This window comes from Oryzias latipes, chromosome 5 (assembly GCF_053564925.1).
Source record: "Oryzias latipes strain Hd-rR chromosome 5, Olatipes_Hd-rR_3.1".
NCBI classification, from domain to species: domain Eukaryota; kingdom Metazoa; phylum Chordata; class Actinopteri; order Beloniformes; family Adrianichthyidae; genus Oryzias; species Oryzias latipes.
The window spans coordinates 34,812,589-34,825,991 of record NC_136241.1 but is presented as its reverse complement, the minus strand read 5'-3'; the positions used below and the strand labels follow the sequence as shown (position 1 = coordinate 34,825,991).

The 13,403-nt window shown below is 42.5% G+C and overlaps 2 protein-coding genes across 16 annotated transcripts in view; one reads left to right on the top strand and one right to left on the bottom strand.

Annotated features, from left to right (window-relative positions):
• Positions 1 to 13,403, top strand: part of arhgef10la (Rho guanine nucleotide exchange factor (GEF) 10-like a) — a 176,789-nt gene that overhangs the window by 68,270 nt on the left and 95,116 nt on the right. The window lies entirely within an intron of this gene.
• Positions 5,913 to 10,638, bottom strand: LOC144992230 (uncharacterized). 5 transcript variants are annotated; one of them, XM_078947791.1, is made up of 8 exons: positions 10,503 to 10,638; positions 9,421 to 9,503; positions 9,048 to 9,141; positions 8,590 to 8,701; positions 7,620 to 7,660; positions 7,017 to 7,044; positions 6,781 to 6,900; positions 5,913 to 6,349 (listed from the first exon to the last, which is right to left on the bottom strand). In XM_078947791.1, exons 3-8 carry the CDS (start codon positions 9,122 to 9,124, stop codon positions 5,981 to 5,983), a joined length of 747 nt encoding a protein of 248 aa, XP_078803917.1. In that variant the 5' UTR covers positions 9,125 to 9,141; positions 9,421 to 9,503; positions 10,503 to 10,638; the 3' UTR covers positions 5,913 to 5,980. The 5 variants fall into 5 exon arrangements, 3 of the variants coding, with proteins under 3 accessions (XP_078803917.1, XP_078803918.1, XP_078803919.1); XM_078947792.1 differs by having other exon boundaries at positions 9,048 to 9,124; XM_078947793.1 differs by having other exon boundaries at positions 6,141 to 6,349; positions 6,781 to 6,880.

Here is a 13,403-nt window from a genome sequence, read left to right as displayed (position 1 = left end):
TGGAATATCTGGAATAGTTCAAGGATTTGAAGGAGCAAAAGTCACAGCTGGAAAAAAATGAAAGAGCTGAACATTTGAAGAGTTGAATGGATAAAATAAATGAAGAATTGTAGGAGTTAAGCTGCAAAACATGGAGGCAGATACTAGAATAAAGAAAGGGAAACAGGAAAACAATGGTTGAAGGATTAATAGCATTTAATCCATTAATAATTAATATATAGAATAAAAGGTTGTGTGTCATTTCTAGGTTTTTTGAGTATAAGGTGAGTTACTTTAATGATTGTACCCCCCCCCCCCCCCCCCAAGCCCACTGCATGTTGAACTGCTCCTACGGTCACATGACCAGAGCAGCTGGAAGTCGTGCGTTTTATCCTTAGCAACAACACAACACGGCATGAGTATTTTAGAAATGACCTTTTGGTATTTTTCTCCTAGAACATTCAAGTCGTTACCTGGCCAGTTTCTGATGGTATTTGTTTTTTTAGCATAACAAAAAGTATGCTTGACGAAGAAAAAAATTCACCAGTAAGAAGTTGACGTTGAGTCCGAGGAAATGGACTTAAATCGTCTTCGTTGAAGCGTTTCGCAGAAGCGGCGAAGCGCTTCAAGGAGGACAATTTAAGTCTATTTCTTATCACTCAACTTCAAGACAACTCCACTTGGATGAATGAGAACCTTCGCCGTCAACACTTGATGCATAAAGTGGTATGGTCCATCACCAGCGTATCCACCTGAAAGGGCAGTTGCTAGTACTACTAGCTAGTCGCGCAGAATTCGGCAAACATTTCACCATTTTCGTTCATTTCCCCAAGTCCTTGCAGGCCCATAACCTCTTCGTATCCTCTGTTGTCACTGCCAACCTTGGCGTTGAAGTCACCCCATTGCAATGGCGGCGATCCGCTGTGGTCGACTCAGCACAACGGTGTTCCGTCTGTCGTGGAGCGTTTCCTTTGTTTAAGGCCTTCAGTCCCACCCGTGAGGGCAGTTGGGACTAAAGCTCATTTCACACCACTGTTCCTACCAGCAGCAAAGATCTCATGAGCTCAGGTACAACATGTCATGAATTGTGAACTGGACTTGCTGCTTTGTTGTTGTTTTTTTTCACGGTGTCCACTTTAGCATATCTGTGATTGTTGGAGCCTTCATCCAAACGAGGCTTCATCTGACAGAGCTCATATAGATTCTCCTGGTGACCCGTTCATGTCAGTTAGGATGCTTTGGTTGGGAGGGAAGCCGCCGTCATGTTTAATGTGGGTTAGGGTGACGGAAGGCCCCACCCTGATGAAAATGGTGTTTGTTAACATTATCTTGTGGACATTTATGTAGAGACTTCAGCTCAAAATTGCGTTTCTGAGTATTTCTTTATTCATATGTTTGTGAATCAGGAGCGGACGAACAAATACCGTATTTGTGATTGTTTTGTATCTGCTCAATTCTGGAATCTGGATCAGAACTGGACGGATGGATTATTATAATTAAAAGGCTGCTGGGAACGCTTTGAAAATAGATTGAAAGATGATTGGATTGTTGGTAAAATAATAGATCGATGCCTTAGACTTCTCCATTTAGCATCATCTGACCTTTCTTCTCCCTTCATGAAGACGTAAAAGCAGATCTCCTCTCGTTCTGAGCACAGATGAATTTGGAGCCTTCGCGTCTTTGTCTGCTGGATTTTGCATTTAAGTCGTGTACATTTATGCAAAGATGAGCAGAGAACAGTTTCTGCAGAAATTCTTTGCCCTGGCTGAAGCGTCTGCAGTAGCCTTGTCACACTTAAAGTTTGAAATGTTGAGGAGAATCGTGGTGGGCGGAGGGATTACTGAGCGACTGAACACCTACTCACAACAACAAAGATGAGAGCGCACGAGTAGCTTAGAGGGCTGCTCGGGAGCTGTGAATAGAAAATAATGGCTGACTATAATGGAGCCCATTTGCCAGCTTCAGTTGGCGGCCGCATGAGAAACAGGCGGCAGGGGGGGGGGGCACCCAGAGAGAAAGATTGCAAGGGAGAGGCCGGAGCCCCTCTGAGGCGGAGTGGGCTGATGATCGACCTACCGTACCAAAGGCTTGGCTCGGTGCCGGCAGGGCAGCGGCAGGCGCGAGAATGGGACTGATTCTTCAGAGCCGGGGTGAGCTGAACTGTGCCGAGCCAAGCTAAAGTGACAGCTTGAGCAGATCAGCTCCCCCACGTAACCCCCCAGCTTCCTCGTCGGCTGTCACACCAGGCCTGCAGGGCCAATCTGCTTACTCAGAGCCAGATGTCACGCTCACAAGAGTCCCAGAACTCCCCTTTCAGGGGAGCCCTGTTGCCCAACCTCTGCCATTATGTCACGATAACCCGCAGAAATGTGCCATCTTCTGCTTCAGGTACCAGTTTTTAAGCACTTTAGTTTAAAGTCCCACTCCGATCATCTTCTGATGCGTTTTCTAAGCGTTAACAGTTGTCTCTTAACTCTGATGATGTCGTTTTTAGCCAAACAGTTTCTGCAGTTTCTGCTGAGCAGAAGTAGTTCTTTAGAAATTGGCCTCTGAGTTGTGGGTGGGACCAATCGCACGGAGCAACCCCTCCTTCCCCTCCCGTCATCCAGAACAATAACAGCCCCTCGCACCTTTAACCCAACGTTAGCGGTGCAACAAAAACAGCAGCAATATTGTAGCAATCCAGCCGTCCAGTTCTGATCCAGATTCCACCTCAGACGTGGAAAACAAAGACCTTCATGGATCTGTCTGAGGGGCAAATACAGAAAAATCCCAAGTAGGATCTTTTTTCCAACGTCTGCTCCTGATTCACAACGATTTGAATAAAGAAATACTCAGAAATGCAATTTTAATCTTAAGTTTTTCTTTATAAATGTCCTCTGTCATCAGAAAAATGCTATAAGAACATGTAACAAACACCAAAAGCACAGTTTTTCTTCAGAGTGGGTCTTTAAATGAAAAAGATGCCAAATGCAAAGGTTTTGTGATCTACCCACGCTTGGACTTCTGGTGTCTGCACTGGTTGTGCGCTTTGAGACTCCAGGTGACAGGTGGCGCAGCGGGCGCCCAAACCACTTTGACACTGCCCAGGGTGCATTAGTGGCAGATTGCAGGGGAGAGCAGTGGGCGGGCTGCATCTGACTCTCCCTCACAAACACCCACACAATAGTAAACACGTACATATGCTGCTCTCTCCCCTTCCATGTTGTCTGCGGTGTGACTAACGGCCTGTAACAGCCAGCCCTTCTCTCCGAGTACCTCGACGTACATTTAGACATTAGACATTTCAGATGAGAAACTCTGAGGAAGTCGTAGAGCTGAGTCGGAGCTCTGCTGGGGTGGGGGGAGCGTGGCGCAGCGGGGACCCCCAGTACTGAGTTGGTCCCCTCCTGTCTGGCCACGGGCAACTCTCTGCAGTCAGCCAGCACATCACAGCCTCCGAACTGCAAACAGACGGGGACGTGGAGAGAATCCTGACTGCTGCCTCAAAGGCAGCAGCCGCCTACGTGTGACAGCGGCTCATTAACATCCTCTCTACGTGCTCATGCAGCAGCAAGTGCAGCACAGTGATACGTATAGAAAGTTCAAATTTCACAGCTCAACAAAAGGCGTTTGTTGCTTTACCCACTTCCACTGTGCACGATGGGGCTGCACAGACACCTTTTCTTTAATCTGTCAGTTTTTTTATGCCGACTTCCGACAAGATGAGGCGTATGGAGTGATATTTATGCCAGCATGTTGCACACAACTCTCTAAGTTGTAAATGAAACTAATTAAATATTTACGCTAAATATTTGTTCTTTGCTTTAAAATTTTTGTTTTTTCAAATATATATATTTTTTGCTTTCATAAAATATTTTTTCGTTTGCAACACAGACGCTTTCGGATGCGATTGTGTCTCATCTCCTTATTTTCTCCGTATCTTTGATTTTGCTCTCGTAAGTTTCAGTTGAGCGTGACAAAACTGCCACGCCACAAAAAATTTTTTTGAAAGCAAAGTAAAAGTATTTGAAAGCAAATATATTTGCAATTTAGAAAGTTTTGTGTGCAACGGATGAAGCTCGTCTGTTGGACTTTAAATGTGTAGTTGTAGGGTTAGATAAGATAATTCTTCTCTAAGAGTTTTGGTAGATCGCCTGTCCGTCCTGGGGTGGGGGGTCCCTCCTTCATGTGGACACCCCTGAGGTTTCTTCGTTTGTTCCAGAATCTGGTTTTTCCTTACAGAGGGGGGGTCTAAGGGCAGGGATGTCCAGTTTAGTTTAGTCTGTTTGTTAGTTCAGTTTAGTATTTTCCTATTGAATTCTATGTATTCATGATCCTTTATATGATTTTATGTTTCACTTTCTCACGAAGCCCATCGAGACGACTGTTGTTGTGAATTTGGGCAGCACAAATAAAATTGAACTGAATCAACTTGGTGGCATTAATATCACTCCATAGAGCTGCAGAAGTTTCCTCCATCGGCTTCATTCAGCCTCTCTGACTGTCCTGGAGAGTCCTTTCAGAGCTCACGGCCAAATCTCAGCCTCTGGAGTTCAGAAAATGAGATCACTTGTTTACGTGACTGAAAGCATAGCTTCTATGGAACTCAGTTAAAGAAATGTCTTCCATTCTTTTCATGGTTTTACTGGTGTTACTTTGGTTTAAATTTCTACTCCACGCACACTTTAATGCTATTCATCTAAATGTGATGTTTTATGTTTTGTCAATTCGTAATGAAACTGCGGCTGTAATGACTCTTCTTTGGGGGTCAGATGTTATGGAGTTAATTCAGTCTCAATAATCAGAAATGCACACAACCAGTTTTACAAATGCACACGCTCCGATTCACAAATGTCATTTTATGCAAACGTGAAAAATAAATTCGGAAATACACACCCTGTGTTTCACAAACACACAGATTGTGTTTCACACATGCACACTAAATGTTTTACAAATGCACAATAAGTGTTTCTCACAAATGTGCACACTGTGTTTCACAAAAAACATTTTAGAAATTCACAATAAATGTATCAGAAATACACAGTAGGTGCTTCACAAACATGATTTTTAGGTACACATGTGATGTGAACTCACAGATCATTCGAATTGCAGACTGTGCATTCAAAATCCCGTTCTCGTTTGTGAATCTCCTCGTGTGTGTGAGAGATTTTTCTACGGTGAATATTGAGACTCATCTGACGGAGCGGGTCGACTAATCTCACCATTGGCTAGTGAATCTGTCAATCAAACTCATCGGGAAAGCAGGCGGGTTCGCTTTTAGCCAATCGAATGGCCCCTTACACTTTCTCTACGCTTTCTGCGGGTGGCAAAAGCCCCGCCCATATTTGATTCTGTACCAGTCGGTCGTTAGCGTGTTAGCCTTAGCATGGCTTGTCGGTTTATTGCCTTCGGTTGTCAAAAATTACTGGCTTGTGCAACTTTTCAGTGGACCTGGAAGCAAGGCAACAGTGGTTGAATGCAGTTGTCTTAGAATCCATCGAACTCTGTACTGGTCATGAGATTTAAAATGAATGTTTCACTCGGGATTGTTTGTACGTTATTCTCTTAGCTTTCATGCTAGCGTCATTTCAACACTCAGACACGGTTTGGATCATATGAAGGTGGAGGAGAAAAATCTTCAACTTCCACAGTAGGTTCTGTGGAGAAACTGGCATCACTTTGCTCCGTACCACGCAGTGGGACTACATTACCTCAAGTTCATCTCACTGTCAATCACAGATACCCAATACACATCCCCTGCTCAGCCCGAAGTCACTTTGCTTGACCTTAATTTTATTTTTTTAATAACTCAAATGTCATTGATTTTATATTGTAACCATATACATATACACCTCTTGGCCAGGTCACCCTTGCAAAAAAGATCCTCATCTCTCTGGGTTTTATAGCTGGTTAAATACTAAACAACAAAAGATGGTCATAGAACAACAAAGTGCAAACATTCACCCTTTATTGCAGAGTAAAATTCAGAGAAAACATGGACAAATTAAAACATCAAAATTTAAGCAAATGTGGAATCTCTACTGATTTGAATTTTATTTAAACTGGAACTAATTTTCATAACATCCTTACATACAATGAAGTCCCTTGAACAATACAGCAGTATTGATCTGAACTCTGTCTTACTCCCCTCAGTCTCTCTTCTTCTGTATGAAATTATGTCGCCTAAATTAAGTTCTAAACAAACGGGACAGTAAAGATGTAGGTCCACTCCCAAACGGTCTGAATTCCACAATGGGTTGATGTCGTCTTGCAGTTCCAACATTTGTGGACCCAAAAGAGGACTGTCCCATACCAGGACATTGATCCCAGGATGAGGTTCAGTCATGGATCCACTCTCCTCCCATTCAATCTCTGGAACCAGCATACCCTGACAAAAAAAAAAAAAAAAAAAAGATACTGTTTATGAACAGCACTGTTTTTTTTGTGTTTTAGATTATGTAGGAACAGTGACCGACTAATAATAACTTATATTGTTGCTGGCAGGCAGACCTCATATCTCCATAACTGTTTATAATTTGCAAATAAGTGACTCTTAACAAAGTAGTGAGATTAGTACATCTGATGGCTCATAAGGCCATGCATTGTGATGCATTTTGAACTTGCAGATGGGCTATTCTTCCTACAAACAAACAATTTAGGGAAATTGTTTGCACCACACAATAATCCTTTTCATTCATTTTCGATGAAAATTCACTGTAGTCATTATGATTTCATGATACTCTTCTTGATACTTTCCACTTTAGTCAAACTGCACACAAATCAGTTGTCCAGTACAGTGAGATTAAATAAAGCATTTACCCGGGGATCAGAAACAGGGTTCTGGGTCAAGCCCAACTGCCACAGCTGATTTGGTGTCATGCTTTGCTCCGTCCTGATTGGATGGGTGTCCCACGCGTCACTAAAGACATCCAAACTGGCCTGAATGCGTGGTAGAAAAATGTAATGGCAGCAGAATACGTGATGTGACTGATATTGAGCAAGTCTTGGTCCTCAGGAGAGTGCAGGATGTTGTAATATAAACCAGTAACACTCACGAAGACATCACACCAGAAGAGCTCAATCCTGTATTTGGAAAAAAGCAAAAAGAAATATTATATTGTCAGATTTATTTTTAATACATCATTCACTTTTATGTATCAGGGCTCCAGACTAACTTTTTTCACTAGGAGCATAGTGGCCCCTAACTGAAAATTTTAGGGGCACAACCAGAAAATTTAGGGGCGCATACCGTAAATCAACATTCTAACCAAATCTACTAATTTCCACTGTATTACAAATAAATACTTTAATAATAGATGCAGAAATTACAATGTGCTGTTTCTAATTCAGTGTCATATTTTATTCTGCACTTTTGAAGATGCAACATGAAGGTAAACTGACATCACCATCGCTGTCACGACAGTACAACTAAGTAAAAATAGTAAAAAAAATACCATACATTTAGAATAAAAAAAAGTTTTTAGTAACAAGTGATTACCGTAGTAACCTTTCGTAATTTAGCAGTTTCAAACAAAACTTAAATGTATGTAAATATTAGAGGATGGAAATTCATGTTGGTGACACCAAATAGGTTCAGCCAAGATGCACAATAAGCGTGTTTGAGATCACCCAGATGGACGCAACGCTGCACAGATCACCTGGTGTGTGACGTATATTTTTGTTTTTGCTCCAACATCACCTGTCAATCAAAACAAAAATATCACGAGAAAGGGGTGAGAGCAAGACACCAATCAGAGCGAATGCAGCTGGAAATTTAGTATTGAACTGACTAAAAGCTGCCCTACAGACTACAAAACAATGCATTATGGGACATGCGTCCTGATGGGTTTTTTGTAGTTCACTGATCAATTAAAATAATTTAAAATACCAACTGATTAAAAAAAGGCTACATCCATTACAAAACATTAAAATAATTATAAAAGATGTAATATCACAGATCATACTTAGGGGGAGAGGCATATTAAAACGAAATTGAATGTTAAGGACAACTCCTAATTCCTGGTCTCTTTCAGTCTCGCTGCAGCTTCGATTTCATGCGAGTTTGAGAGCCCTGCTGTACACTCTGTCACTGGTACACTAGCTGCAGGTCGGAAGAACGAATCAATAGTTCGCTTGCTCATAGCTCAGACGCACATATCAGGTTGTGATGATATTTTTCTCCGTTTCCTTCCCACGGATGTTTACGTGCGCTCGATTATCTCTAGGCCCCGCCCCTCCACATATTTTAGCCACTTGCAGTGACTTTCCCTATTCTTCTCACACGCATTGGCCGCCTCAGGCATCACTCAATGAAACGCGAGTGTGTGCTCGCGTGTGCTCCAGTCTCATGAGTATTCGCGCGAGTGTGTGTGTCTGCCTGCGTGCGTGTGCGCTCGCGTCTCATTGATGATTTCATCTCTCATTTCATTGATCATTGATGTGCTCCTTTCATGTTTAATGTATAAAAAATACGGAGGGTGGGGGAGGCAAATTTACTGGTAGCACATGTGCGACTGGGTGTAAAATTCAGTCGCACACTCTCAAATTTTGGTCGCAAAATGCGACCAAATGGACGCAGTCTGGAGCCCTGTGTATATATTAAAGCTTCTAAAACTAGGTTCAACTCACCGTTGATTGTGTGTACACTTTTCCCACAATGAAGCCGTTTGTGTCAGTTGTACGTACTGTGAGCATTAACTCGGCTATGCCCACATTTTCTCCTCCGTGATCTCCTCTCACCCTGACAATAACATGAAAATCATGTCTCAAACACATAATTACAAATGCATCGCCAATACGGTACACATCAGTTTAAAATGTAATGTTCTTATGTATGATGCCAATAAGTAGAATTTCTAGGTTAAAAAAATTGCAGGAGTGGGTTACATGTATCACTGGGGAAAAAATGAGGTGAGAGAGACTGTTAAGGGGGGGTAAAATGTTGTTTATGAGGGGAAAGAGTTTTAGAGTTGCCTTTGTTTATGGAGAGGAGTCTAAAAAAAGTAATTTTATTTTTGTACAAATAACCAAGTACTTATACTGCCTGATATGTGAATAAAATATTTCTTTATGAATGACATGAATACCTCAGAGGAAAGCCATAAACGTTCACAGCGTCACTGAAGAAGGCCAAGTGGGTGTCTGCACAGTTGTTGTCTGCCATCTTCTCAGGTACAAGATCTATGGAATACAAGTACAAATACTTTCAACTGACAGATGTTTACAGCGGCAAAAATGCTAAATTCTCAATTGACAGGTAAAACAGTAATACAATAGGATGATAAAATATGAAATAGAATAGAAGGGTATTTAATAATCCCTGAGAAAATTTTTTTAAAATGGCCTCTTAAAAAAAACACAAACATACACGCATTACAAATAGAAATATCTCAAAATAAAAAGATTGATAAAAAAAGGTAAATAATTGGAAAATCAGTGGGTAAAATTAAAAGAAATTACTTGTAAGATGCCCTGCCAGAGAGTTGTATTGCCTGATGGCACGAGGAACAAAAGATTGTCACGCTGTCACGCTTCAGTAATTCCTAGAGAATAAATAAAAACACAACAAACATGGATTAGATCATTTAGCTGTCTGATCTTAAATTAGATAATTTTCAAATATATGAAAGGGGAATTTTTTAAAACACTCTTGCTATGATTACTTGAGCTTGTAGTAAAGAACACCTTTAAAAAAAATCAGAGACAAGACACTGATCACAGGAAGCCTGTGTGTAATACTTACAGTAACTTCTACTCTAATCACTGTTGACAGCTGGTTTCTCCCATCCCCCCATTCTGTGACTACTTATCGACTACAAAACAGCCTAAAAACATAATGTTTGGGATTCTTGTCATTACGTCATTGGAAGTAAAGATACGGGGAATTTAGTGGCTGTCACTCTGACACAATCTCACAGGGCTGGTCATCACAATGAATACGGGTTCTAACGTTAGAAACTTAATGAGGCTTCTTTCATTCAACAGTGGATTCATGTCTGTTATATTTAAAAAATGCCGTTTTCATGAATGTCATATGAATTAACTTTGTTGCACAGTCCACCCCGTCTTAAAGTCTGGGTTGTGAAAATGCTGTGTCTAACTTTAACCCGGATCGCGTTTACATAAAGGCAGCACACGGAACAGCTAACTAGTTAGCATAGCATAGCATCAGTGTTTAAACAAATCGCCGTCTCTAAATCAATACTTTTTATTAAACTTTCTTTGCTGCTATAAATCCGGCATGTTTTCCCCTTAGTTCCTTATGAATCATGTTAAAAACCTACAGATCATTGGCTATAGACGCTAGCTTGAACCGACACCGGCTTGAACTTCACTCACACTCACAGGCAGCCACAACTTGCACAGGCTAAGCAAAACAAAGCTAAGCTAATTTGCGGTGGGGGTACTCTGCAAACGACTCGGCTGCAGTGTTCATAAAGCATTCACACATGTCACTTGGCAAAGGAGAACGCTTCAACTTAGTATTCAATAACATTACAGGACGTACAACGAGGGAATGATCAAATAAATGCATTACTTACGGGCTGAGACTGTTCCCGTTCGGAAGACCTCTCCGCCATGTTTGCCGCCCGCGTCCTTTCAACTGCTGTGCTGAACAGCTCCCTCCCTCGTCACTTTGAAAGTGAGGAGTGTAAGGGGCCATTCGATTGGTTAAAAGCGAACCCGCCTGCTTTGCCAATGAGTTTGATTGACAGATTCACTAGCCAATGGTGAGATTAGTCGACCCGCTCCGTCAGATGAGTCTCAATATTCACCGTAGAAAAATCTCTCACACACACGGGGAGATTCACAAACGAGAACGGGATTTTGAATGCACATTCTGCAGTTTGAATGATCTGTGAGTTCACATCACATGTGTAACTAAAAATCACGTTTGTGAAGCACCTACTGTGTATTTCTGATACATTTATTGTGAATTCCTAAAATGTTTTCGTGAAACACAGTGTGCACATTTGTGAGAAACACTTATTGTGCATTTGTAAAACATTTAGTGTGCATGTGTGAAACACAATCTGTGTGTTTGTGAAACACAGGGTGTGTATTTCCGAATTTATTTTTCACGTTTGCATAAAATGACATTTGTGAATCGGAGCGTGTGCATTTGTAAAACCGGTTGTGTGCATTTCTGATTATTGAGACTGAATTAACTCCATAAGATGTAGATGCAGGCGATTATTGACAAGCAATCTGCATTAATGCATTCATTTATTTGGAGATTCTGGACCTTCAGCTCTTATTAGACGAGTAGAATCAGGAAGCCGATGAATAAATGTTCCCAATCTGCTATCAGTTCCTGCCAGCTGGAACTTTAGCTGCCGTGCATATTTCAGCACCGCGGACAGCGCTCGCCTGCCTCATAATGGCCTCCCAGTGTGCACCTCTCCAGTTGTAACATCACTAACATCCTAATGAAATAGGGATGTGAATGGCACTCCATCTCTGCTCCAGCACGCCGCTGCTCTGCTATTTTCAGCCTTTTTGTTCAGGAAAAGACGTTTTTTTGGTGTTTTTTCTGTTTCTGCCGGCACACCTGCGCGTGACCGACATGAACTGCAGGTTTCATCCGAGTTGAAGTGGCGTCCGTGCTAAACACCAGTACAGGAAAGTGCTTTGATGCGTGATTTTGTCAAACAAATTTAGGAAAATTATGTTTGAGGTGTAGCTTTTTTTTAATCCAACTTCTAAGTATTTTGTGAATTTATGATTTGTGCTTTTATTTAGTCTGTCAAGATCCTGGCAGCTGAAAAGACCTCACAGCTGGGGTTTAATGTTGTAATGCTCTTGCTAATGATAATTAAGGTGCATCTGACATCCTCTCAGTTCCAGTGGAAGCATAAAGCTTCCAGAAATATAGATGTTTGTTTTAACGGAGAGACACACCTTTCACCAACCTACCTCGGGTAAACCATCATAAAGCATCTTCTCCCTGCACTCTTTTCCTCTAAAGTGATTGCGGGTCGAAGGTCACAGATTCTTCTGTCGCTGTGCACGGATGTGTTGGTGCAGAAACGAGGACAGCTTTAAGCCGAGCGTCAGAGGAGTCTGGGTAAATAACGCAGGACAGCTACCTGCAGGGATCACTCTGGATGCATTCGCCATGTCTGTCACGTACTGCAGCCAAACGCCCAGGAATATTGGCCATCTTTACAATCAACAGCATACCGAATTACCAAAGCACTGCCTCCTGGTTTTATTAAAGTTTTGAAGGTTTTTGAAGGATGACAAGAGCTGTACAGGGCAACTACCTGTACTACTTTTATTACTTTAGTACTTTTATTCTTTTTAATTCTAATATGTTATGTTTTTATGCCTATTATTTACTTTTTAAATGTTTAATTTATTGTGTATTTTTGAAGCTATCTGTCTGTCTGTCTGTCTGTCCCTCTCTCCCTCTGGAGATTTCCCATGAAATGATTCCACCCAAATCTTGGTACATACAGCTTTTAGTAAACGCTGTTTGTTCCTGGTGTGTTTGTCTTTGTCTCCACTGCAGAAGCAGTCAGACGAATGAACCACAGTTTAGTTTGAGCTGCTCTTCCTGTTCATTGTGTGGCTCAGTCTCAGTCCACAGCCTGCAGCCTCACTTGACGGATGCTGCATGAATGCATGAGCTGGATGTTGTCTTCAGAACCTCACACCTGTTCTTTTTGGACCTGACGCGTCCATGAGCTGCTGAGGTTGCGGTTCTGGGAAACGCACACAGAGAGACATCCGTTCTCCTCAGTACGGCCTCACAGGCTGCGGTCCGCATGTCCCCCGTCCAAACATTCTGTCTCCATGAAGGTTACATCTTCTTCTGGTAATGATTTCTAGTCCAACCCTTATCTCATCTTTCTGTTTGCAGAGCTAACTCTGTCTGAGTGCTCGATCCTCCACAGGGGTGGGGGGTGAACGGAGGGAAGGTTGCGTGATAGGCTGCCACTCAGCACTCACTCCTACATCTGTCCCGTCCTTGTGCATTAGTGTCACATGTACGCTCTGGTGCTGACCCGGTCCCATAAATCCATGGGGCCCGGCTCCCTCCCTCCTCCCCCTCCCCTTATCTACCATCTCCCCTCACGGCAGCGTTCGTGCTGGTTCTCCGTTCTGGCAGTGCAGCACGCCTGCATTGCGGCTGTCAATCACAGCGCGGGGAGGGCGCAGCGGCGTCGGCTGCATCCAGCTTAGCGTGTTTGATTTTGTGCGGAGCATGAAAGAGCCTGCGAAGTGAGGGGTTGTATTCCCGTCACACGCTGCCTCTCCACCTGTCTTCAGGAAGCTGCCAAAGCCGTGAAGGCGATGGATAACACCTCTTTGTCAAAGTTCCTCTCTTTAGCGCGTCCAGGAAGTTTGACATCTCACTTCATTGTGTTCCTGTCTTCCATCTCCTGTAAGCCCCTCCCTTCCCGTTTGTCCCCCGTGATTTAAAAAAGAAAACATCT

Bases quoted from the DNA above. Each gene is read 5' to 3' on its own strand.
- LOC144992230 (XM_078947791.1), bottom strand. From the start codon at position 9,124: ATGGCAGACAACAACTGTGCAGACACCCACTTGGCCTTCTTCAGTGAC. The intron at 6,901-7,016 runs GTGAGTGTTACT...CCACGCATTCAG, and splicing joins TCTTCTGGTGTGATGTCTTC to GCCAGTTTGGATGTCTTTAG. The intron at 6,350-6,780 runs GTAAATGCTTTA...TTTTTTTGTCAG, and splicing joins ACCCTGTTTCTGATCCCCGG to GGTATGCTGGTTCCAGAGAT.